Source organism: Giraffa tippelskirchi, chromosome 1, assembly GCF_054371585.1.
Source record: "Giraffa tippelskirchi isolate mGirTip1 chromosome 1, T2T-mGirTip1v1.2.pri, whole genome shotgun sequence".
NCBI lineage: Eukaryota > Metazoa > Chordata > Mammalia > Artiodactyla > Giraffidae > Giraffa > Giraffa tippelskirchi.
This window is the reverse complement of record NC_137275.1, coordinates 103594747-103620452: the sequence shown is the minus strand read 5'-3', so window position 1 is coordinate 103620452 and position 25706 is coordinate 103594747. Positions and strand designations below refer to the sequence as shown.

The 25706-nt window shown below is 48.4% G+C and overlaps 1 protein-coding gene and 1 long non-coding RNA gene across 18 annotated transcripts in view; one reads left to right on the top strand and one right to left on the bottom strand.

Annotated features, from left to right (window-relative positions):
* Positions 1-25706, bottom strand: part of LOC145504523 (liprin-alpha-1-like) — a 78164-nt gene that overhangs the window by 20687 nt on the left and 31771 nt on the right. For 8 of the 17 annotated variants that reach the window (XM_081485591.1, XM_081485585.1, XM_081485578.1 and 5 more), the window contains 9 exons: positions 18779-18880; positions 18144-18308; positions 15035-15256; positions 12601-12750; positions 10369-10590; positions 7891-8040; positions 5658-5879; positions 3172-3321; positions 939-1160 (listed from right to left, as the gene is read on the bottom strand). In XM_081485591.1, coding sequence (XP_081341717.1) covers positions 939-1160; positions 3172-3321; positions 5658-5879; positions 7891-8040; positions 10369-10590; positions 12601-12750; positions 15035-15256; positions 18144-18308; positions 18779-18880 — 1605 coding nt within the window. The other 9 variants (XM_081485658.1, XM_081485692.1, XM_081485634.1 and 6 more) reach the window with 8 other exon arrangements.
* Positions 13806-21235, top strand: LOC145505762 (uncharacterized). The gene is made up of 2 exons (XR_014053279.1): positions 13806-14108; positions 18025-21235. It is a non-coding gene; the product is annotated as an uncharacterized LOC145505762 (long non-coding RNA).

Sequence of the window (25706 nt, the reverse complement as noted above, 5' to 3'; positions counted from 1 at the left end):
GTATGTACACTACTGAGACTATGCGTAAAGTCAACAACGAGTAAGGACCTACTCTACAGCACAGGGCAGTCTACTCAGGGCTCTGTGGTGAAGTAAATGGGTAGGAAATCTAAAAAGAGGGATATATGTAGACACACACACACACACACACACAAACACGTATATATATATATATATATATATATATATATAAATATAAATATATATATAAATATAAATATAAATATATATATAAATATAAATATATATATATATATATATATATATATATATGACGGATTCACTTTGCTGTACAGCAGACATTGACACAGCAGTGTAAAGCAACTGCTAACTGCTAAGTCGCTTCAGTCGTGTCCGACTCTGTGCGACCCCACAGACGGTAGCCCACCAGGCTCCCCTGTCCCTGGGATTCTCCAGGCAAGAATACTGGAGTGGGTTGCCATTTCCTTCTCCAGTGTATCAAAGGGAAAAGTGAAAGTGAAGTCGCTCAGTTGTGTCCGACTCTTAGCCACCCCATGGACCGTAGCCTACCAGGCTCCTCCATCCATGGGATTTTCCAGGCAAGAGTACTGGAGTGGGGTACCATTGCCTTCTCCAAGAAAAAGGAAAGCAACTAGACTCCAATAAATGAATGAATGGATGAATGAATTTTTCAAAGAGGAACACACTGGGCACCCTAGAGCTTGTAGAAATGAGGAGTCCACACCCAGGGTGAGCACAGCGCTAGGGATGCCCTCGTGTTGCTCCACTGCCAATGGACCGCCTGGACCAGGCCTCTTCTACCCCAGAGATCTCGACGCAGAGGCGGGGAGGCCGCCAGTCGCGGTCTCGCCAGCGCTCTGCTCCTACTCACGCAGCCATCCCAAAGCTCAGATCAGCCGGAGAACAAGGGACCCACATTCCACCTCAGGACAACAGACACGTCCGCTGTCACTCACTTCGCGGACATCCCGCTGTGGTTGTCTGTTCGCTTCCTCGGACGCGAGGAGCTCCTTCCTGGCCGTGTCCGGGTCCTCCTCCGGCTCTCTCACGTAGGCCGAGAGGTTTGCCAGGCACTCCTTCGACTGGCTCTGCTCCCCTGACTGCCTCTCGATGACCTCCTGGAGCTCGATCACCTTAGCCAGGTCTTCCTCGTGGCTTGGGGAGCCGTCGGAGGATCTCTAAGGGGGAAAGGAAGCCTTAGACAGACAGCCTTGTTTTGGGAGGGAGGGAACACAGCATTTCCGGGCAATCGGTGAGGTCAAAACTTTCTTCTGCACTCTGGGAGCTCACACGACCCTCACGGCCACTCAGATCTACATGGTGCATTGCTGACAGGTCCCAACAGCCCCGCACAGACTGGATGGTAAGGCGAGAACCAGACAGAGAGCGAGACCGAGGACTTGCCTTTCCATTGGTGCTTGGCATGTTTACTTGCTCGGGATTTACATCAAGCACCCCGTCCGTTAGTAGCTTTCCCCAGTTATTCTGCTCTTTAAGAATCATCTGCTAAACGTGAAGTCCACCGGACTTTAGGAAGCATCACTACAAACAAAGCTAGTGGAGCTGATGGAATTCCAGTTGAGCTATCTCAAATCCTGAAAGATGATGCTGTGAAAGTGCTATATTCAATATGCCAGCAAATATGGAAAACTCAGCGGTGGCCACAGGACTGGAAATGGTCAGTTTTCATCCCAATCCCAAAGAAAGGCAATGCCAAAGAATGCTCAAACTACCGCACAATGGCACTCATCTCACGTGCTAGTAAAGTAATGCTTAAAATTCTCTAAGCCAGGCTTCAGCGATAGGTGAACCGTGAACTTCCAGATGTTCCAGCTGATTTTAGAAAAGGCAGAGGAACCAGAGATCAAATTGCCAATATCTGCTGGATCATCGAAAAAGCAAGAGAGTTCCCGAAAAACATCAATTTCTGCTTTATGGACTATGCCAAACAAAGCCTTTGACTGTGTGGATCACAATCAACTGTGGAAAATTCTGAAAGAGATGGGAATACCAGACCATCTGACCTCTCCCTTGGGAAACCTGTATGCAGGTCAGGAAGCAACAGTTAGAACTGGACATGGAACAACAGACTGGTTCCAAATAGGAATAGGAGGACGTCAAGGCTGTGTGTCCTTGTCACCCTGCTTATTTAACTTAGACGCAGGGTACATCATGAGAGACGCTGGGCTGGAAGAAACACAAGCTGGAATCGAGACTGCCGGGAGAAACACCAATAACCTCAGATATGCAGATGACACCACCCTTACGGCAGAAAGTGGAAAAGAACTAAAGAGCCTCTTGATGAAAGTGAAAGAGGAGAGTGAAAAAGTTGGCTTAAAGCTCAACGTTCAGAAAACTAAGATCATGGCATCAGGTCCCATCACTTCATGGGAAATAGATGGGGAAACTGTGGAAACAGTGTCAGACTTTATGTTTGGGGGCTCCAAAATCACTGCTGATGGTGACTGCAGCCACGAAACTGAAAGACACTTACTCCTTGGAAGGAAGGTTATGGCCAACTTAGATGGCATATTTAAAGGCAGAGACACTACTTTGCCAACAAAAGTCCGTCTAGTCAAGGCTATGGTTTTTCCAGTGGTCATGTATGGATGTGAGAGTCGGACGGTGAAGAAAGCTGAGCGCCACAGAACTGATGCCTTTGAACTGTGGTGTGGGAGAAGACTCTTGAGAGTCCCTTGGAGTGCAAGGAGATCCGAATAGTCCATCCTAAAGGGGATCAATCCTGGGTGTTCATTGGAAGGACTGATGTTGAAGCTGAAACTCCAACACTTTGGCCACCTCATGCGAAGAGCTGACTCATTGGAAAAGACCCTAACGCTGGGTAGGATTGGAGGCAGGAAGAGAAGGGGACGACAGAGGATGACATGGTTGGATGGCATCACTGACTCGATGGACATGGGTCTGGGTAGACTCTGGGAGTTGGTGATGGACAGAGAGGCCTGGCGTGCTGCAGATCATCGGGTTGCAAAGATTTGGACACGACTGAGCGACTGAACTGAACTGAACTGAACTGAACATCCACAAATTTGAACGCAATATTTTAGGGTAATAAGAACTTGACACTGGGACTTAAATTCCAACGTGGGAGTCACATGAAAAGGTGTTTACCTTCCTTCCTCAGGAATTCACCACTATAAAAGTCAGACACAGTTCAGTAAAAGCCGTTACCTGTCGATGCATAGAATCCGTATCTGCGATTTCATTTTCAAGTTTATCATTGAGGTCGTCGTGCACAGAGGTGGCTTCGCGCTGGGCGGCAAGGTAGCATCTCTCAAGGGTAGTGATTCGCACCTCCACGTCCGTGTTCTGGACCATGGCCTACACCGGGCATTGCAGAGTAGAAAAGGTAAGTCACTATCATGGAACATTCCGATACACGTACGCGTAAAAGAGTTGGACTAAATCCTAAGTTTCAACTCAAAAATAAAGTTAGCGTCCTCAAAATTAAAGTCCTAGACACGGCAGTTTCCTCGGACGTGAGCAAAAACGTGCCTACTTAAAATGTCACATTTGCCACGATTGGCACCCATATGTCTGTATTAACGTTCTGTCTGGCCACTCGGTTTCCCAAGCTTCTCTTCAACATAATCAACCCAAACAGCAAAGAGTATACTAAACTACCCTGTTACTGCATGAATTCCAGGAGGAATGGTATCTGGCATGAAGTCACGACCTCTGTCTGCTACACCACACAGGCGGACTGGATCCACAAGAGGGAGGGACCTTCAACAGATCCAACAGGGACCTCTGAGGCTCGTTTCCTTGGGTAAAAGTCGGAAAACTCTCATGCAATTTCCTCAGAATTCAAGTAATAGTAATGAGTGGAAACAGAAGTCAAAGCTTAACACAACTGGAAGCAGCCTTCTCAAGCCTAATTCTTCTAAAGCAGACTTACACCACATGTATGAAAGGGTCAAACCAGGACCAGAACTTGCTGCTGGTGCAACTCCCGTCCTCCAGGTCAAAATCCACTGCAGGTCCCTCCGTAGTCGACAACTAAGTAACCAATGTGGGCAAAGGCCTGACATTAAAAGTGAAAGGTCTCAAGGCCGCTTTTCCCAGAATTCTCTACATATTGAACTCTGCCACCTAATCTCCTCCTGTTGCCAAAGAGTAGTGGGAAAAGGTTATACAAGCGTGCAAATATTCTGTTTTGAGTTCTCACCTTGAGCTCTCACAGAGAATTACTCACACCAAGCTACTAAACAAGGACACCTGCTGTAGCACATGTCGGAGGGGTTCTGTCTGAGACGGTCTCACGGGGGAGGGGTGGGGCAGGGTGGGCGCTGTCTGTCTGCCTACAAAGGAGAGGTGAGGCTCACAGGAGGAGGCCCGAACCCTCAGCACTCTTCTCTTTTCACAATGACCGTTAGGCAGTTTCTCATCAATCGTGACAGCCGCAGACACGACCACCAGAAACATCATGACTCTACATGGTTACACAGCACGGGCCTGAGGCTCTGAGGGTGAGCAAACGCCACTCGACCTGTCTGACCACCGGTATCAATGTCACACATCCCCTCAAGGAGCAGAACCTCAGAAAACTAGAGAAGACGGCCAGGCAAGCTGCCTCAGCAGGGCCCACACAGCGGGCTCCCATCTCTCCGAGAGAACGGGCTCCACAGACGTCACCAGACTCGCCTGAGTGAACCCGAAGGAAATTTCAGCATCATCAGGTATACATTCGACAGGCGGGTGGGGGGGATGAACTGGGAGACTGGGGTTGACGTATGTACACTACTGAGACTATGCGTAAAGTCAACAACGAGTAAGGACCTACTCTACAGCACAGGGCAGTCTACTCAGGGCTCTGTGGTGAAGTAAATGGGTAGGAAATCTAAAAAGAGGGATATATGTAGACACACACACACACACACACACACACACACGTATATATATATATATATATATATAAATATATATATAAATATATATATAAATATAAATATATATATAAATATAAATATATATATATATATATATATATATGACGGATTCACTTTGCTGTACAGCAGACATTGACACAGCAGTGTAAAGCAACTGCTAACTGCTAAGTCGCTTCAGTCGTGTCCGACTCTGTGCGACCCCACAGACGGTAGCCCACCAGGCTCCCCTGTCCCTGGGATTCTCCAGGCAAGAATACTGGAGTGGGTTGCCATTTCCTTCTCCAGTGTATCAAAGGGAAAAGTGAAAGTGAAGTCGCTCAGTTGTGTCCGACTCTTAGCCACCCCATGGACCGTAGCCTACCAGGCTCCTCCATCCATGGGATTTTCCAGGCAAGAGTACTGGAGTGGGGTACCATTGCCTTCTCCAAGAAAAAGGAAAGCAACTAGACTCCAATAAATGAATGAATGGATGAATGAATTTTTCAAAGAGGAACACACTGGGCACCCTAGAACTTGTAGAAATGAGGAGTCCACACCCAGGGTGAGCACAGCGCTAGGGATGCCCTCGTGTTGCTCCACTGCCAATGGACCGCCTGGACCAGGCCTCTTCTACCCCAGAGATCTCGACGCAGAGGCGGGGAGGCCGCCAGTCGCGGTCTCGCCAGCGCTCTGCTCCTACTCACGCAGCCATCCCAAAGCTCAGATCAGCCGGAGAACAAGGGACCCACATTCCACCTCAGGACAACAGACACGTCCGCTGTCACTCACTTCGCGGACATCCCGCTGTGGTTGTCTGTTCGCTTCCTCGGACGCGAGGAGCTCCTTCCTGGCCGTGTCCGGGTCCTCCTCCGGCTCTCTCACGTAGGCCGAGAGGTTTGCCAGGCACTCCTTCGACTGGCTCTGCTCCCCTGACTGCCTCTCGATGACCTCCTGGAGCTCGATCACCTTAGCCAGGTCTTCCTCGTGGCTTGGGGAGCCGTCGGAGGATCTCTAAGGGGGAAAGGAAGCCTTAGACAGACAGCCTTGTTTTGGGAGGGAGGGAACACAGCATTTCCGGGCAATCGGTGAGGTCAAAACTTTCTTCTGCACTCTGGGAGCTCACACGACCCTCACGGCCACTCAGATCTACATGGTGCATTGCTGACAGGTCCCAACAGCCCCGCACAGACTGGATGGTAAGGCGAGAACCAGACAGAGAGCGAGACCGAGGACTTGCCTTTCCATTGGTGCTTGGCATGTTTACTTGCTCGGGATTTACATCAAGCACCCCGTCCGTTAGTAGCTTTCCCCAGTTATTCTGCTCTTTAAGAATCATCTGCTAAACGTGAAGTCCACCGGACTTTAGGAAGCATCACTACAAACAAAGCTAGTGGAGCTGATGGAATTCCAGTTGAGCTATCTCAAATCCTGAAAGATGATGCTGTGAAAGTGCTATATTCAATATGCCAGCAAATATGGAAAACTCAGCGGTGGCCACAGGACTGGAAATGGTCAGTTTTCATCCCAATCCCAAAGAAAGGCAATGCCAAAGAATGCTCAAACTACCGCACAATGGCACTCATCTCACGTGCTAGTAAAGTAATGCTTAAAATTCTCTAAGCCAGGCTTCAGCGATAGGTGAACCGTGAACTTCCAGATGTTCCAGCTGATTTTAGAAAAGGCAGAGGAACCAGAGATCAAATTGCCAATATCTGCTGGATCATCGAAAAAGCAAGAGAGTTCCCGAAAAACATCAATTTCTGCTTTATGGACTATGCCAAACAAAGCCTTTGACTGTGTGGATCACAATCAACTGTGGAAAATTCTGAAAGAGATGGGAATACCAGACCATTTGACCTCTCCCTTGGGAAACCTGTATGCAGGTCAGGAAGCAACAGTTAGAACTGGACATGGAACAACAGACTGGTTCCAAATAGGAATAGGAGGACGTCAAGGCTGTGTGTCCTTGTCACCCTGCTTATTTAACTTAGACGCAGGGTACATCATGAGAGACGCTGGGCTGGAAGAAACACAAGCTGGAATCGAGACTGCCGGGAGAAACACCAATAACCTCAGATATGCAGATGACACCACCCTTACGGCAGAAAGTGGAAAAGAACTAAAGAGCCTCTTGATGAAAGTGAAAGAGGAGAGTGAAAAAGTTGGCTTAAAGCTCAACGTTCAGAAAACTAAGATCATGGCATCAGGTCCCATCACTTCATGGGAAATAGATGGGGAAACTGTGGAAACAGTGTCAGACTTTATGTTTGGGGGCTCCAAAATCACTGCTGATGGTGACTGCAGCCACGAAACTGAAAGACACTTACTCCTTGGAAGGAAGGTTATGGCCAACTTAGATGGCATATTTAAAGGCAGAGACACTACTTTGCCAACAAAAGTCCGTCTAGTCAAGGCTATGGTTTTTCCAGTGGTCATGTATGGATGTGAGAGTCGGACGGTGAAGAAAGCTGAGCGCCACAGAACTGATGCCTTTGAACTGTGGTGTGGGAGAAGACTCTTGAGAGTCCCTTGGAGTGCAAGGAGATCCGAATAGTCCATCCTAAAGGGGATCAATCCTGGGTGTTCATTGGAAGGACTGATGTTGAAGCTGAAACTCCAACACTTTGGCCACCTCATGCGAAGAGCTGACTCATTGGAAAAGACCCTAACGCTGGGTAGGATTGGAGGCAGGAAGAGAAGGGGACGACAGAGGATGACATGGTTGGATGGCATCACTGACTCGATGGACATGGGTCTGGGTAGACTCTGGGAGTTGGTGATGGACAGAGAGGCCTGGCGTGCTGCAGATCATCGGGTTGCAAAGATTTGGACACGACTGAGCGACTGAACTGAACTGAACTGAACTGAACATCCACAAATTTGAACGCAATATTTTAGGGTAATAAGAACTTGACACTGGGACTTAAATTCCAACGTGGGAGTCACATGAAAAGGTGTTTACCTTCCTTCCTCAGGAATTCACCACTATAAAAGTCAGACACAGTTCAGTAAAAGCCGTTACCTGTCGATGCATAGAATCCGTATCTGCGATTTCATTTTCAAGTTTATCATTGAGGTCGTCGTGCACAGAGGTGGCTTCGCGCTGGGCGGCAAGGTAGCATCTCTCAAGGGTAGTGATTCGCACCTCCACGTCCGTGTTCTGGACCATGGCCTACACCGGGCATTGCAGAGTAGAAAAGGTAAGTCACTATCATGGAACATTCCGATACACGTACGCGTAAAAGAGTTGGACTAAATCCTAAGTTTCAACTCAAAAATAAAGTTAGCGTCCTCAAAATTAAAGTCCTAGACACGGCAGTTTCCTCGGACGTGAGCAAAAACGTGCCTACTTAAAATGTCACATTTGCCACGATTGGCACCCATATGTCTGTATTAACGTTCTGTCTGGCCACTCGGTTTCCCAAGCTTCTCTTCAACATAATCAACCCAAACAGCAAAGAGTATACTAAACTACCCTGTTACTGCATGAATTCCAGGAGGAATGGTATCTGGCATGAAGTCACGACCTCTGTCTGCTACACCACACAGGCGGACTGGATCCACAAGAGGGAGGGACCTTCAACAGATCCAACAGGGACCTCTGAGGCTCGTTTCCTTGGGTAAAAGTCGGAAAACTCTCATGCAATTTCCTCAGAATTCAAGTAATAGTAATGAGTGGAAACAGAAGTCAAAGCTTAACACAACTGGAAGCAGCCTTCTCAAGCCTAATTCTTCTAAAGCAGACTTACACCACATGTATGAAAGGGTCAAACCAGGACCAGAACTTGCTGCTGGTGCAACTCCCGTCCTCCAGGTCAAAATCCACTGCAGGTCCCTCCGTAGTCGACAACTAAGTAACCAATGTGGGCAAAGGCCTGACATTAAAAGTGAAAGGTCTCAAGGCCGCTTTTCCCAGAATTCTCTACATATTGAACTCTGCCACCTAATCTCCTCCTGTTGCCAAAGAGTAGTGGGAAAAGGTTATACAAGCGTGCAAATATTCTGTTTTGAGTTCTCACCTTGAGCTCTCACAGAGAATTACTCACACCAAGCTACTAAACAAGGACACCTGCTGTAGCACATGTCGGAGGGGTTCTGTCTGAGACGGTCTCACGGGGGAGGGGTGGGGCAGGGTGGGCGCTGTCTGTCTGCCTACAAAGGAGAGGTGAGGCTCACAGGAGGAGGCCCGAACCCTCAGCACTCTTCTCTTTTCACAATGACCGTTAGGCAGTTTCTCATCAATCGTGACAGCCGCAGACACGACCACCAGAAACATCATGACTCTACATGGTTACACAGCACGGGCCTGAGGCTCTGAGGGTGAGCAAACGCCACTCGACCTGTCTGACCACCGGTATCAATGTCACACATCCCCTCAAGGAGCAGAACCTCAGAAAACTAGAGAAGACGGCCAGGCAAGCTGCCTCAGCAGGGCCCACACAGCGGGCTCCCATCTCTCCGAGAGAACGGGCTCCACAGACGTCACCAGACTCGCCTGAGTGAACCCGAAGGAAATTTCAGCATCATCAGGTATACATTCGACAGGCGGGTGGGGGGGATGAACTGGGAGACTGGGGTTGACGTATGTACACTACTGAGACTATGCGTAAAGTCAACAACGAGTAAGGACCTACTCTACAGCACAGGGCAGTCTACTCAGGGCTCTGTGGTGAAGTAAATGGGTAGGAAATCTAAAAAGAGGGATATATGTAGACACACACACACACACACACACACACACACGTATATATATATATAAATATATATATAAATATATATATAAATATAAATATATATATAAATATAAATATATATATATATATATATATATATATGACGGATTCACTTTGCTGTACAGCAGACATTGACACAGCAGTGTAAAGCAACTGCTAACTGCTAAGTCGCTTCAGTCGTGTCCGACTCTGTGCGACCCCACAGACGGTAGCCCACCAGGCTCCCCTGTCCCTGGGATTCTCCAGGCAAGAATACTGGAGTGGGTTGCCATTTCCTTCTCCAGTGTATCAAAGGGAAAAGTGAAAGTGAAGTCGCTCAGTTGTGTCCGACTCTTAGCCACCCCATGGACCGTAGCCTACCAGGCTCCTCCATCCATGGGATTTTCCAGGCAAGAGTACTGGAGTGGGGTACCATTGCCTTCTCCAAGAAAAAGGAAAGCAACTAGACTCCAATAAATGAATGAATGGATGAATGAATTTTTCAAAGAGGAACACACTGGGCACCCTAGAACTTGTAGAAATGAGGAGTCCACACCCAGGGTGAGCACAGCGCTAGGGATGCCCTCGTGTTGCTCCACTGCCAATGGACCGCCTGGACCAGGCCTCTTCTACCCCAGAGATCTCGACGCAGAGGCGGGGAGGCCGCCAGTCGCGGTCTCGCCAGCGCTCTGCTCCTACTCACGCAGCCATCCCAAAGCTCAGATCAGCCGGAGAACAAGGGACCCACATTCCACCTCAGGACAACAGACACGTCCGCTGTCACTCACTTCGCGGACATCCCGCTGTGGTTGTCTGTTCGCTTCCTCGGACGCGAGGAGCTCCTTCCTGGCCGTGTCCGGGTCCTCCTCCGGCTCTCTCACGTAGGCCGAGAGGTTTGCCAGGCACTCCTTCGACTGGCTCTGCTCCCCTGACTGCCTCTCGATGACCTCCTGGAGCTCGATCACCTTAGCCAGGTCTTCCTCGTGGCTTGGGGAGCCGTCGGAGGATCTCTAAGGGGGAAAGGAAGCCTTAGACAGACAGCCTTGTTTTGGGAGGGAGGGAACACAGCATTTCCGGGCAATCGGTGAGGTCAAAACTTTCTTCTGCACTCTGGGAGCTCACACGACCCTCACGGCCACTCAGATCTACATGGTGCATTGCTGACAGGTCCCAACAGCCCCGCACAGACTGGATGGTAAGGCGAGAACCAGACAGAGAGCGAGACCGAGGACTTGCCTTTCCATTGGTGCTTGGCATGTTTACTTGCTCGGGATTTACATCAAGCACCCCGTCCGTTAGTAGCTTTCCCCAGTTATTCTGCTCTTTAAGAATCATCTGCTAAACGTGAAGTCCACCGGACTTTAGGAAGCATCACTACAAACAAAGCTAGTGGAGCTGATGGAATTCCAGTTGAGCTATCTCAAATCCTAAAAGATGATGCTGTGAAAGTGCTATATTCAATATGCCAGCAAATATGGAAAACTCAGCGGTGGCCACAGGACTGGAAATGGTCAGTTTTCATCCCAATCCCAAAGAAAGGCAATGCCAAAGAATGCTCAAACTACCGCACAATGGCACTCATCTCACGTGCTAGTAAAGTAATGCTTAAAATTCTCTAAGCCAGGCTTCAGCGATAGGTGAACCGTGAACTTCCAGATGTTCCAGCTGATTTTAGCAAAGGCAGAGGAACCAGAGATCAAATTGCCAATATCTGCTGGATCATCGAAAAAGCAAGAGAGTTCCCGAAAAACATCAATTTCTGCTTTATGGACTATGCCAAACAAAGCCTTTGACTGTGGGGATCACAATCAACTGTGGAAAATTCTGAAAGAGATGGGAATACCAGACCATCTGACCTCTCCCTTGGGAAACCTGTATGCAGGTCAGGAAGCAACAGTTAGAACTGGACATGGAACAACAGACTGGTTCCAAATAGGAAAAGGAGGACGTCAAGGCTGTGTGTCCTTGTCACCCTGCTTATTTAACTTAGACGCAGGGTACATCATGAGAGACGCTGGGCTGGAAGAAACACAAGCTGGAATCGAGACTGCCGGGAGAAACACCAATAACCTCAGATATGCAGATGACACCACCCTTACGGCAGAAAGTGGAAAAGAACTAAAGAGCCTCTTGATGAAAGTGAAAGAGGAGAGTGAAAAAGTTGGCTTAAAGCTCAACGTTCAGAAAACTAAGATCATGGCATCAGGTCCCATCACTTCATGGGAAATAGATGGGGAAACTGTGGAAACAGTGTCAGACTTTATGTTTGGGGGCTCCAAAATCACTGCTGATGGTGACTGCAGCCACGAAACTGAAAGACACTTACTCCTTGGAAGGAAGGTTATGGCCAACTTAGATGGCATATTTAAAGGCAGAGACACTACTTTGCCAACAAAAGTCCGTCTAGTCAAGGCTATGGTTTTCCAGTGGTCATGTATGGATGTGAGAGTCGGACGGTGAAGAAAGCTGAGCGCCACAGAACTGATGCCTTTGAACTGTGGTGTGGGAGAAGACTCTTGAGAGTCCCTTGGAGTGCAAGGAGATCCGAATAGTCCATCCTAAAGGGGATCAATCCTGGGTGTTCATTGGAAGGACTGATGTTGAAGCTGAAACTCCAACACTTTGGCCACCTCATGCGAAGAGCTGACTCATTGGAAAAGACCCTAACGCTGGGTAGGATTGGAGGCAGGAAGAGAAGGGGACGACAGAGGATGACATGGTTGGATGGCATCACTGACTCGATGGACATGGGTCTGGGTAGACTCTGGGAGTTGGTGATGGACAGAGAGGCCTGGCGTGCTGCAGATCATCGGGTTGCAAAGATTCGGACATGACTGAGCGACTGAACTGAACTGAACTGAACTGAACATCCACAAATTTGAACGCAATATTTTAGGGTAATAAGAACTTGACACTGGGACTTAAATTCCAACGTGGGAGTCACATGAAAAGGTGTTTACCTTCCTTCCTCAGGAATTCACCACTATAAAAGTCAGACACAGTTCAGTAAAAGCCGTTACCTGTCGATGCATAGAATCCGTATCTGCGATTTCATTTTCAAGTTTATCATTGAGGTCGTCGTGCACAGAGGTGGCTTCGCGCTGGGCGGCAAGGTAGCATCTCTCAAGGGTAGTGATTCGCACCTCCACGTCCGTGTTCTGGACCATGGCCTACACCGGGCATTGCAGAGTAGAAAAGGTAAGTCACTATCATGGAACATTCCGATACACGTACGCGTAAAAGAGTTGGACTAAATCCTAAGTTTCAACTCAAAAATAAAGTTAGCGTCCTCAAAATTAAAGTCCTAGACACGGCAGTTTCCTCGGACGTGAGCAAAAACGTGCCTACTTAAAATGTCACATTTGCCACGATTGGCACCCGTATGTCTGTATTAACGTTCTGTCTGGCCACTCGGTTTCCCAAGCTTCTCTTCAACATAATCAACCCAAACAGCAAAGAGTATACTAAACTACCCTGTTACTGCATGAATTCCAGGAGGAATGGTATCTGGCATGAAGTCACGACCTCTGTCTGCTACACCACACAGGCGGACTGGATCCACAAGAGGGAGGGACCTTCAACAGATCCAACAGGGACCTCTGAGGCTCGTTTCCTCGGGTAAAAGTCGGAAAACTCTCATGCAATTTCCTCAGAATTCAAGTAATAGTAATGAGTGGAAACAGAAGTCAAAGCTTAACACAACTGGAAGCAGCCTTCTCAAGCCTAATTCTTCTAAAGCAGACTTACACCACATGTATGAAAGCGTCAAACCAGGACCAGAACTTGCTGCTGGTGCAACTCCCGTGCGCCAGGTCAAAATCCACTGCAGGTCCCTCCGTAGTCGACTACTAAGTAACCAATGTGGGCAAAGGCCTGACATTAAAAGTGAAAGGTCTCAAGGCCGCTTTTCCCAGAATTCTCTACATATTGAACTCTGCCACCTAATCTCCTCCTGTTGCCAAAGAGTAGTGGGAAAAGGTTATACAAGCGTGCAAATATTCTGTTTTGAGTTCTCACCTTGAGCTCTCACAGAGAATTACTCACACCAAGCTACTAAACAAGCACAGCTGCTGTAGCACATGTCGGAGGGGTTCTGTCTGAGACGGTCTCACGGGGGAGGGGTGGGGCAGGGTGGGCGCTGTCTGTCTGCCTACAAAGGAGAGGTGAGGCTCACAGGAGGAGGCCCGAACCCTCAGCACTCTTCTCTTTTCACAATGACCGTTAGGCGGTTTCTCATCAATCGTGACAGCCGCAGACACGACCACCAGAAACATCATGACTCTACATGGTTACACAGCACGGGCCTGAGGCTCTGAGGGTGAGCAAACGCCACTCGACCTGTCTGACCGCCGGTATCAATGTCACACATCCCCTCAAGGAGCAGAACCTCAGAAAACTAGAGAAGACGGCCAGGCAAGCTGCCTCAGCAGGGCCCACACAGCGGGCTCCCATCTCTCCGAGAGAACGGGCTCCACAGACGTCACCAGACTCGCCTGAGTGAACCCGAAGGAAATTTCAGCATCATCAGGTATACATTCGACAGGCAGGTGGGGGGGATGAACTGGGAGACTGGGGTTGACGTATGTACACTACTGAGACTATGCGTAAAGTCAACAACGAGTAAGGACCTACTCTACAGCACAGGGCAGTCTACTCAGGGCTCTGTGGTGAAGTAAATGGGTAGGAAATCTAAAAAGAGGGATATATGTAGACACACACACACACACACACACACGTATATATATGTATATATATAAATATAAATATAAATATATATATATATATATATGACGGATTCACTTTGCTGTACAGCAGACATTGACACAGCAGTGTAAAGCAACTGCTAACTGCTAAGTCGCTTCAGTCGTGTCCGACTCTGTGCGACCCCACAGACGGTAGCCCACCAGGCTCCCCTGTCCCTGGGATTCTCCAGGCAAGAATACTGGAGTGGGTTGCCATTTCCTTCTCCAGTGTATCAAAGGGAAAAGTGAAAGTGAAGTCGCTCAGTTGTGTCCGACTCTTAGCCACCCCATGGACTGTAGCCTACCAGGCTCCTCCATCCATGGGATTTTCCAGGCAAGAGTACTGGAGTGGGGTACCACTGCCTTCTCCAATACAAAGTAAAGCAACTGGACTCCAATAAATGAATGAATGGATGAATGAATTTTTCAAAGAGGAACACACTGGGCACCCTAGAACTTGTAGAAATGAGGAGTCCACACCCAGGGTGAGCACAGCGCTAGGGATGCCCTCGTGTTGCTCCACTGCCAATGGACCGCCTGGACCAGGCCTCTTCTACCCCAGAGATCTCGACGCAGAGGCGGGGAGGCCGCCAGTCGCGGTCTCGCCAGCGCTCTGCTCCTACTCACGCAGCCATCCCAAAGCTCAGATCACTGGGAGAACAAGGGACCCACATTCCACCTCAAGACAACAGACACGTCCGCTGTCACTCACTGCGCGGACATCCCGCTGTAGCTGTCTGTTCGCTTCCTCGGACGTGAGGAGCTCCTTCCTGGCCGTGTCCAGGTCCTCCTCCAGCTCTCTCACGTAGGCAGAGAGGTTTGCCAGGCACTCCTTCAACTGGCTCTGCTCCCCTGACTGCCTCTCGATGACTTCCTGGAGCTCGATCACCTTAGCCAGGTCTTCCTCGTGGCTTGGGGAGCCGTCGGAGGATCTCTAAGGGAGAAAGGAAGCCTTAGACAGCCTTGTTTTGGGAGTCAGGGAACACAGCATTTCCGGGCAATCGGTGAGGTCAAAACTTTCTTCTGCACTCTGGGAGCTCACACGACCCTCACGGCCACTCAGATCTACATGGTGCATTGCTGACAGGTCCCAACAGCCCCGCAGAGACTAGATGGTAAGGCGAGAACCAGACAGAGAGCGAGACCGAGGACTTGCCTTTCCATTGGTGCTTGGCATGTTTACTTGCTCGGGATTTACATCAAGCACCCCATCCGTTAGTAGCTTTCCCCAGTTATTCTGCTCTTTAAGAATCATCTGCTAAACGTGAAGTCCACCGGACTTTAGGAAGCATCACTACAAACAAAGCTAGTGGAGCTGATGGAATTCCCGTTGAGCTATCTCAAATCCTGAAAGATGATGCTGTGAAAGTGCTATATTCAATATGCCAGCAAATATGGAAAACTCAGCGGTGGCCACAGGACTGGAAATGGTCAGTTTTCATCCCAATCCCAAAGAAAGGCAATGCCAAAGAATGCTCAAACTACCGCACAATGGCACTCATCTCACGTGCTAGTAAAGTAATGCTTAAAATTCTCTAAGCCAGGCTTCAGCGATAGGTGAACCGTGAACTTCCAGATGTTCAAGCTGATTTTAGAAAAGGCAGAGGAACCAGAGATCAATTTGCCAATATCTGCTGGATCATCGAAAAAGCAAGAGAGTTCCAGAAAAACATCAATTTCTGCTTTATGGACTATGCCAAACAAAGCCTTTGACTGTGTGGATCACAATCACCTGTGGAAAATTCTGAAAGAGATGGGAATACCAGACCATCTGACCTGTCTCTTGGGAAACCTGTACGCAGGTCAGGAAGCAACAGTTAGAACTGGACATGGAACAACAGACTGGTTCCAAATAGGAAAAGGAGGACGTCAAGTCTGTGTCCTTGTCACCCTGCTTATTTAACTTATATGCCGAGTACATCATGAGAACCGCTGGGCTGGATGAAACACAAGCTGGAATCGAGACTGCCGGGAGAAACATCAATAACCTCAGATATGCAGATGACACCACCCTTACGGCAGAAAGTGGAAAAGAACTAAAGAGCCTCTTGATGAAAGTGAAAGAGGAGAGTGAAAAAGTTGGCTTAAAGCTCAACGTTCAGAAAACTAAGATCATGGCATCAGGTCCCATCACTTCATGGGAAATAGATGGGGAAACTGTGGAAACAGTGTCAGACTTCATGTTTTTGGGCCCCAAAATCACTGCTGATCGTGATTGTAGGCATGAAATTGAAAGACGCTTACTCCTTGGAAGGAAGGTTATGGCCAACTTAGATGGCATATTTAAAAGCAGAGACATTACTTTGCCAACAAAAGTCCGTCTAGTCAAGGCTATGGTTTTTCCAGTGGTCGTGTATGGATGTGAGAGTCGGACGGTGAAGAAAGCTGAGCGCCGCAGAATTGATGCCTTTGAACTGTGGTGTGGGAGAAGACTCTTGAGAGCCCCTTGAACTGCAAGGAGAGCCAATCAGTCCATCCTAAAGGAGATCTGTCCTGGGTGTTCATTGGAAGGACCGATGTTGAAGCTGAAACTCCAATACTCTGGCCACCTGATGCAAAGAGCTGACTCATTGGAAAAAGCCCTGATGCTGGGAAAGATGGAGGATGAGATCAATCGATGGTAATCATGAACTCGATGGACATGGGTTTGGGTGAACTCTGGGAGTTTGTGATGGACAGGGAGGCCTGGCGTGCTGTGACTCATGGGGTCGCAAAGAGTCAGACACGACTGAGTGACTGAACTGAACTTAAAGAAGTAAGTAAAGACAGCAGAACTCCACTTGGAAAAACTCAACTCTAAACTGAAAACAGAATATAAAAAGAAAATTCACGGTGATGCTATCCATCGCGAATACAACCAGGTGATTAGAGTCAGAATTTGTCTTCTACTGGACAAATGGGTACTTAAGAGATTCTGTAGCTCTGAACCACAAGTCTAGTTTACTAGTCATTAAAATAACCCAGGTGGGCAGGTCCTCAATCAGAAAGATAAATAACCTCTGATGTCCACCACTACAGCCTTCATACTTTTTTAAAATGAAAGGATGCAAATGACAAACCCTTAACTGAAATTACACGATGACTGATCAAACTTACCCCGTTACATGTGGCACCTAATCCTTCTTCTAACAAACTCCACCTTTCGCGTGCTACTCATAATCGCTCTCTCAACTCAAATAAAAGGGGCCGAGTCACTGTGTGTTGATGTGTGCATATACCTTAGGGCACTTCTTATTGTATACTCACCCTAATACATGGCTACTGTAACAGAATACCTTTAATGTCTCTCATTGATCTTAACGTTAAGAAAATCTCCTTCTTAACAGCTTTAAATTCTAAGTTTGAGACAACAAAATGTTATCCTAAATTAATTCTATTACCCAGTTTTTAAATGCAAATTGATATACAGAATATAATCAATCTTGAGTCATTTATGCCAACTAACACTTTTTAACTGCGGGCTTCCCAAGTGGCTCAGTGGTAAAGAATGTGCCTGCCAATGAAGAGGGCAGGTTCAATCCCTGGGTCAAGAAGATCCACTGGAGTAGAAGATGCCCACCCAGTCCAGTATTCTAGCCTGAGAAGTCCCATGAAGAGAGGAGCGCGGTGGGCTGCAGTCCACAGCGTCGTAAAGACTCGGACATGACTGAGCATGTATGCAGGCAACGCTTTTTAACCATATAAAACTCTGTCTTCTTACAGAAAGAACCTATTTACAAAAATTCAAGAAGCTCAAAAGTCAACTAGTTACATAAATACGTGCAGCATCCACCTAACAAGGCAGCAAGTGTACAAATTCAAGACGGCCAGGTGGCTGGTACCTTCTCGTCCAGGGCCTTGTGGTGCTCGAACAGCGATTTCAGCGCCCTGAGCACCTCCACCTCACTGGTCATGCCGGCTGGGGACTGCGCCTGTTGCTCATCCGCCGTCATCCGGAGGGACGGCATGTACTGGGAAACCAGGCGCTCCAGACGCTCCAGCAGCAGCTGCAGGGCGGGGCCAAAGGAGCACGTTCAACCTCATGCTTGAATTCAGGGCCGATAACTCCTCTCAGCCTCATGCTAAAGCCGAAACCATGCTAAGGCAAGTCGGAATCCTGCCAGTTCAGCCTAAAGTTAGAGTGGACTTCCACAGTGGCCCAGTAGTTAAGACTCCACACTTCTGCAGGGGACATAGGTTTTAATCCCTGGTCAGGGAACTAAGATCCCACACAAAGTGGAGCATGGACAAAAATGTAAGTTAAGAGAACTCCCCCCTCAAATGTACTAAAATTACATTAGCTCTCATCATAAATTTGAAGCAAGGTATGAGAACCCCAAACTGATCCACCTCGGTCTGCTCAGAGGGAAGATGTGAAAAATAACTTGAAAACAGACAGAGTTTAAAGACAGCAACACGGAGCCCAGTGGTGACCCCCGCAAGGCAAATGTCAACACGTGACAATCCCCCTACTGACCCCGGTGTTGTTCCTTTCGGCTTTCAGCTCAGCGATTTCTTCTTCTCTTTCAAGAAGCTGCTGCCTGCATACATTTAGTCCTTCGGTAAGCGTAGCAAAATCCTAGAAAACAGTGAAATGAGTAAGTAACTAAATGCAAACACAAATTAAAAAGAGAGCAAGATGCTGAAGACTGACCCTGCCAAGTCTTTCCAAGATCCACACAAAGGATCTCCTTGCCCCTCCAGAGAAGAGGGGTCTGCTGACCCCAAGACCACACAGACCACCACAACTCAGACCGGCCTGCAGCCTCCACCTCGACCTGACAGGCACGTGGCAGGGGAGAACCCGGAATCCAAGCCTGCCTTCTCAAGACCCAGGGACGTCTGAGAAACTTTCCTAAACATAAATCCAACAACAAAGTGCATAAAGAGATTCTTAAACAACACACAGACAAGTGACCTAGAATCACTGGGGAGAGTGAAGAAAAAAGGAAAGGTCTACAAGGCCACCAGGCTTTGGAGTGTTCCCCTGGGAAAAAGGCTGATGGCACCCCAGGGCCATCCGTTAGCCTGACTCCACTGAAGTCACCCAGTCATTCAGTAAACAGTGCCCAACACTTGCAAGAGGCATGTAGTAGACATGTGAAGCTATGAGGGTGTATGTTATACACGTAAGCAGTAGGTACCCGTCATTAAGATACTGGACACACTGTCCTGTGCTTTGTAAGATGAGAGACGTTAAGAGGCTTAGCATTTCTGCTTCAAGGACGGACTCTCTAGCTCGATCCACATGCCCCAGAGACTCATCCAGCCAGTGTTTCCCTTCTTGTGGGGCCTCCGCCCATCCTCCAAGCAGCACCTGCACAACCTCTTACAAGGTAAACCTGCTGGGGTCGATCCTGCCCACTAAGGCCGAAATGCCCTGGCCGGCAGGGCCCACAACCGTGCTAACAAGAAACACGACCCCAGTGCTTCACCGCGTGAGGGCCGATCCGACGAGCCCAGCCTCCATCTGCTCTCACCTCAAGCAGCTCTGCATCCAGGACTTGGGCCGCGTCCAAATTCTTCCTCGTCTTGGCCTTTGCCTTGGGGTAGCAGCACTGAAAAAGCGCCCAGACGCGGGCCTTTCTGCGACCCATCCTCACGGATGGGGGCAGCCCCCCACTCGGGGGCAACTGCTGGTTCACTACCAGATACCTGAGCAACGGAGCTATCACCACCACTATTCACACTACGACCATGGCTATTCACACCATGAACATCACTCTCACACACCCCACTCTCACACCCCACTCTCACACCCTCCTCTCACACCCCGCTCTCACACACACTACTCTCACACACACAGCTCTCACACTATGACCACCGCTCTCACACTATGTCCACCAGCACCGGTGTCTCAAGAAGAAATGGCACGAAGGCTCTGCCTCCAGCACGTCTCCCAGGAGCCCGGAACCCGGAACCCACTCAGTCACAAGGGGCTCCGTGGTAACAGGGGGGCTGGGCTCAGGCCCACCATCAAGGGCGCCGAGAAGGGGGAGGGGCTGCCAAAAAGACGGCAGGTGAGTGTGGGGTGCGGGAGAAGGAAGGCCGTGCCCACAGCTCAGGCCCACCGTCAAACATGACCCTGCAAGGTACTGGTTCACAGTTGAACCGAACAGTATGAACTGCTTCAGAAACCACCACCACTAGGAATGAGCATGTCTTCTAAGTGGACTTCTGCCCCTCCACCCCCTAAACAAGCCTCCAGTGAGGCTAGTGAAAGGGCACCCCTGAACTCAAGGGCGTCCCCAGAACCCACCCAGCTGAGGAGGACTCACCACACTAGCTGCCCCTCACTCTCACCCTGAGCTCGGTCCTCCCTGACTGACTCTCTCAATCGAGCTCAGCAAGGGCTTGACCAACCTCGCTCCAGGCACTTAACATGAACCCACAGTGGGTACAGGGGTTCACTCAACCTGTTGCGAACTCGCTCTCTTAACTTCAACCCTGGGCGGCCAGACAACTCTGCCCCGTGGGGGCTGCACGGTGGAGGTTCAGGGGTGTCCCTGCCTCGAGCCCCGACAGCCAGCGCCTCCCAGACCCCCCTAGGTGCTGCCCCTCCCTCCGCCCCCGAGTCTCCCACCCCCTCTCCCGGCTCCACTCCCACCCTCGCGGCTCTCCACTCACTGGGGCACAGGCCACACTGCTCCTGGCTCAGCCGGGACCTCTGCTGTCACTTGAGGACCTCAGTCCTGAGGGTGCTTGGGGTTCTATATCCACCCATCTCAGCCATTACAGACTCCGGGAGAGACACAGGACAGTTTGGGGTCCCGCCCGCAGTTCACCCGGAACACATTCTGTTTTTTTGGCTTTATCTACTGGAGTTTTCTGAGATGTCTTTTGAAAACCTCAACTGTTGCTTTCAGAAAGACTGTAAAATCACTGTACTCAAATTTAAGAATAAAATCTTCATTTTCAACCTTAACGTGAAACTGGAGGGAAGACTAAAAGCAGTCATTTTTTTCAAACTGAAAAAGTAAACTCGCATGTGACCACGTCACAGAATACACGTCACCGAACCCCTTCCCCCTCAGCCTTCTCCTCCACCACCAGCCGGTCATCACGAGGCCTGCCCTGGGCCGGCAGGGGCAGAGGAAGAGGGGAGACCGGCAGGGGCAGAGGAAGAGGGGAGACCGGCAGGGGCTGAGGAAGAGGGGAGACCGGCTGCTCTGCCCCCAGGCCGAGTGGGCTGCTTGCTCTACCTCCTTCCCAAGTTCAAGTGGCACTGAAACAGCCCGGCAACCTGGGGATTCTGATCAGAAACACAACCGTGGGTACTAAGCAAGGACTCCTGGTTCATGTTTTCCCTGGTATCAAATAAAGATGATCAGTAGAATTACTGTGACTTTTACATGTGGCTTCAGATGAGAGAAGGCACCCAGGGCTTCCCCACTTCCAGTTACAGACACAAGCAGCCTGTAGGTCAGCCTGCCAAAAGCTAGAAAAGCTAAATACATTTGAAAAGAGGTCCTTAGGCAGCCACAATCCAAGATTTCAAACAAAAGGGAAGCCCAGGGAGGGAGCCAGAGGCTGAGAGGGCTGCTCCTTCCCTTGGGGCATTTGAACAAAGCTGACTCTGGGAAGAAAAGGCAGGCAAAAAGTCAAGCAGAGGGGACTGGCTAACACAGCTCTGGATGGTTCCTTGGGCTGGGAAGACAAAAATTCAAGCACAGGCCTGACAACTCAGTCCGGATGTTAGAGACCAAGCTCCCCAAGAAAAGGGAGGCACAGAAAACGGACCCAACACTCTGCCCAAACCGGCTGAGCGCTGAGTATCAATCACCTCGTGGCGCTCAGGAGACAGACGGTGGGCTTCAGGACCTGCCGAGAAGGAGGGGCCCTGGGAGGGACCCCAGGCTTGCAGACGGAGACGCTGGAGGGCTCCTCCCTGGGGTTGGGGGGGAAAGTGGGTGAAGGCTGCTGAGACTGAGCTTACAAGGAGCCCCCAGTCAAGTCACTCAGGCCCGAGTGAACAGACAGCTCTGTCCCCACTGGAGGTCTGCGTCAGAGGAAACTCTGGAGAAGACAGCATCACTCAGAACCTCTAGGGTTTTCCATACATCATGTCCAACATGCAACCAAAAAAGCAAAAAGGGGTGTAACCACAAACAGGACCAAGAGAAAAAGAACTGAAACAGCTCCACAGGTGTCAGATGTATATCAGCATATCAGAGGTACGCTAGAGGTATCAGATACAAACTTCACCTGCTCAAAAAGATACTTGACAAAAGGAAAAATTTCTGAGAATCACAACCGATTCTAGAACTTTACAATAACAGTGACTCAATTTAAAAACTCAGTCTCTGGGCTTAACATCAAATTGGACGTAGCTGAAGACAGGATCAGTGAACTGAAGAATGGATCGGTTAAAAATACATATATAAGAGGGCGGAAAGTATAGAATATACTGAAGGAGCCCGTTGTTAAACTACGTTGTTAAAATCTATAAAGGGGGCCCCTCACAGTGGGGAAAAGACAGAAAGGGGAATAAGAAATGTCTACAGGGGTTGAAACTAAAGAGCCTCTTAATGAAAGTGAAAGAGGAGAGTGAAAAAGCTGGCATAACACTCAACATTCAAAAAAGGAAGATCACGGCATCCGGCCCCATCACTTCATGGCAAATAAATGGGGAAACAATGGAAACAGCGACAGACTTTATTTTCTTGGGCTCCAAAATTAAGGCAGATGGTGAAATTAAAAGACGCTTGCTCCTTGGAAGGAAAGCTATGACAACCCTAGACAGCATATTAAAAAGCAGAGACGTTACTTTGCCGACAAAGGTTCATTTAGTCAAAGCTATGTTTTTTCAGGTAGTCATGTATGGACTTGAGAGTTGGCCCATGAAGAAGGCTGAACGCCGAAGAATCGATGCTTCTGAACTGTGGTGTTGGAGAAGACTCTTGACAGCCCCGTGGACTGCAAGGAGATGCAACCAGTCAATCCTAAAGCAAATCGGTCCTGAATATTCACTGGAAAGACTGATGTTGAAGCTCCAATACTTTGGCCACCTGATGCGAAGAACTGACTCATTGGAAAAGAACCTGATGCTGGGGAAGACTGAAGGCAGGAGGAGATGGAGACGACAGAGGATGAGATGGTTGGACGACATCACTGACTCGATGGACATGAGCTTGAGCAAGCTCCGGGAGTGGTGATGGACAGAGAAGCCTGGCATGCTGCAGCCCATGGGGTCACAACGGGTCAGACACTGAGCGACTGAACTGACGGACAGGGACAGTGGCAAGAGTTGGATCAAGAATCAGACCATTGACTCAAAAATGCAAACCGCACATTGGTTTCAGCAGCTCTGCGGGTGCCTAAGGCAAGAAGAAAATGTTCAAGCGCTCAGAGGCTTTTAATGGCACAGCAAGACTGAGAGCTGACTTCAAGAACAAGGAAGTCAGAAGATGATGGACTGGCATCTGTAAAATGCTGAAAAACAAATAACCACCAACCTGGAATTCTATACCCAACAAAAACACGTTTCGAAAGTGAAAGCAAAATAAAGACTTTTAGGGCAAATGGAAATGAGACAACTCATCAGCCACAGACGTGAACTAAAAAAACATGAAGGCAGTTCTTTGGGAAAAGGAAAAGTAGTCTCTGACGGAAACAGACAAAACAAGTAAAGACCAACAATGAGGTAACTCTGAGGGTAAATATTAACTCTACAAAACAATGATGATCATGCCAAAAATGTATCTAAAATTTTCAAGTATAACAGTGACAAGGAGGAAACAATCGTGTCAGGGAGGCAGTAAAAGTACTAAGTTAGACTTAAATGTGAAACACACGCTGTATCTGCCAATGTACGCCCAACAACCTGACAGAGGAGTACAGAACTAGAGAAACACTTCATACTTCTAAAAGAAGGCAAGAGAAAAAGAACACAGAATAGGTGGGACAAACAGTAACATGGTATCTACACACTGAAATATCAAAATAATAAATAGAGCAAATACTCTCATTAACAGGTACAGTGTCAAACTGATTATAATTAAACCTATACACTATTCACAGAGGTACATGTTAAGATAGAAGATCTTTTAGACAGGTGAAAGTAAAAGATACCCAGGCAAACAAGGACAGAAAACTCATGTGGCAATATCACTGTCAAACAGTGCCTAAATTAAGAAGCATTACTAGCGATAAAAAGGAGCATCTCATACTGATACAAGTTCAGTCTAGCAAGAAGATGAGGATTCTAAATTTGAATGCACCTAATAACATAACCTCAAAATATCAATCCATAAAAACTGACAGAAATAGAAAAGGAGTAACAGCCAAGTTCATCATCGCAGTGGGAGACGTTAAAGACACGTCTCTCCTGGAACTGGGCTCCCTGGTGCGGAGTCACCTGCAGCCACGAAGTACCTGAAATGCGGCTGGCTCGACAATGAGACGCGCTGCAAGCATGAAACACACACTGGATTTTCAAGACTCAGCATGAAAAACAGAATGTGAAATATTTCACTAGGCTTTATCATGTTGATCACACACTGAAATGATAATATTTTGGGTGTGTTAAATAAAATATATTACAGGTAATTTCACCGACTTCTGCTTTATTCAGCATGGCTACCGGAATCTGAATTACACGAGTGACAAGCCTGCTCTAACTGATACATACGGAACACTGCACTCCCACTGACCCATATTATTTTCAAGAGCCCAAGGAACATAGAACAAAATGAATATATATTGGGCCATTAGGAAAGCTCAAATTATTTCCAAGGACTGAAATAATTCAGGGTATACTTACGGATTGCAATGGGCTGACGGTTTATGTGCCCTCAAGCTTCACCTCGCACGTGGTGATGATACTAGAAGGCAGGGACTCTGGGAGGGGTCAGGTCAGGAGGGAATGGGCTCCCGTGCTGCGAGGACAGAGAGAAGAAGCAGGCAGCCTAGGAGCCAGGAAACAGGCCTCACCAGATGTGGCACCTGCGGGTGATCTTAGGACTTCCCAGCCTCCGGGACTATAAGAAACACCTTTCTGTTGTTTACCAGCTAGTCTATGGTATTTATAACAGTAGCGCAAAATGACTAAGACGGGGCTCTTCATGGAATTAAGTGAGAAATCAAAAAAGGGTCACTAGAAAAACCTCCCCAAACATTGGGAAGTTCAATGACATGCTTCTTGAAGAATTTCTTCAATAAAATTTTAAAAACCACATGAAGATTAGGAAAAACTTTTACATAAAAGATAGTGAAAATCGGGCTTATTCAAACTTGTGGCACGCAGCGAACTGTGTTTAGAGGGTAACTTAAAGCCTGAAACACATATACTGGAAAAGAAGGAAGGCTAAAAATCAACTAAGCCTCTAGCCCAAGAAACCAGAAAAAGAGCAAAGCAAACGAAACACAAGGCAGATGGGGAAAAAAGGAGCAGAAAATAAGGCAAC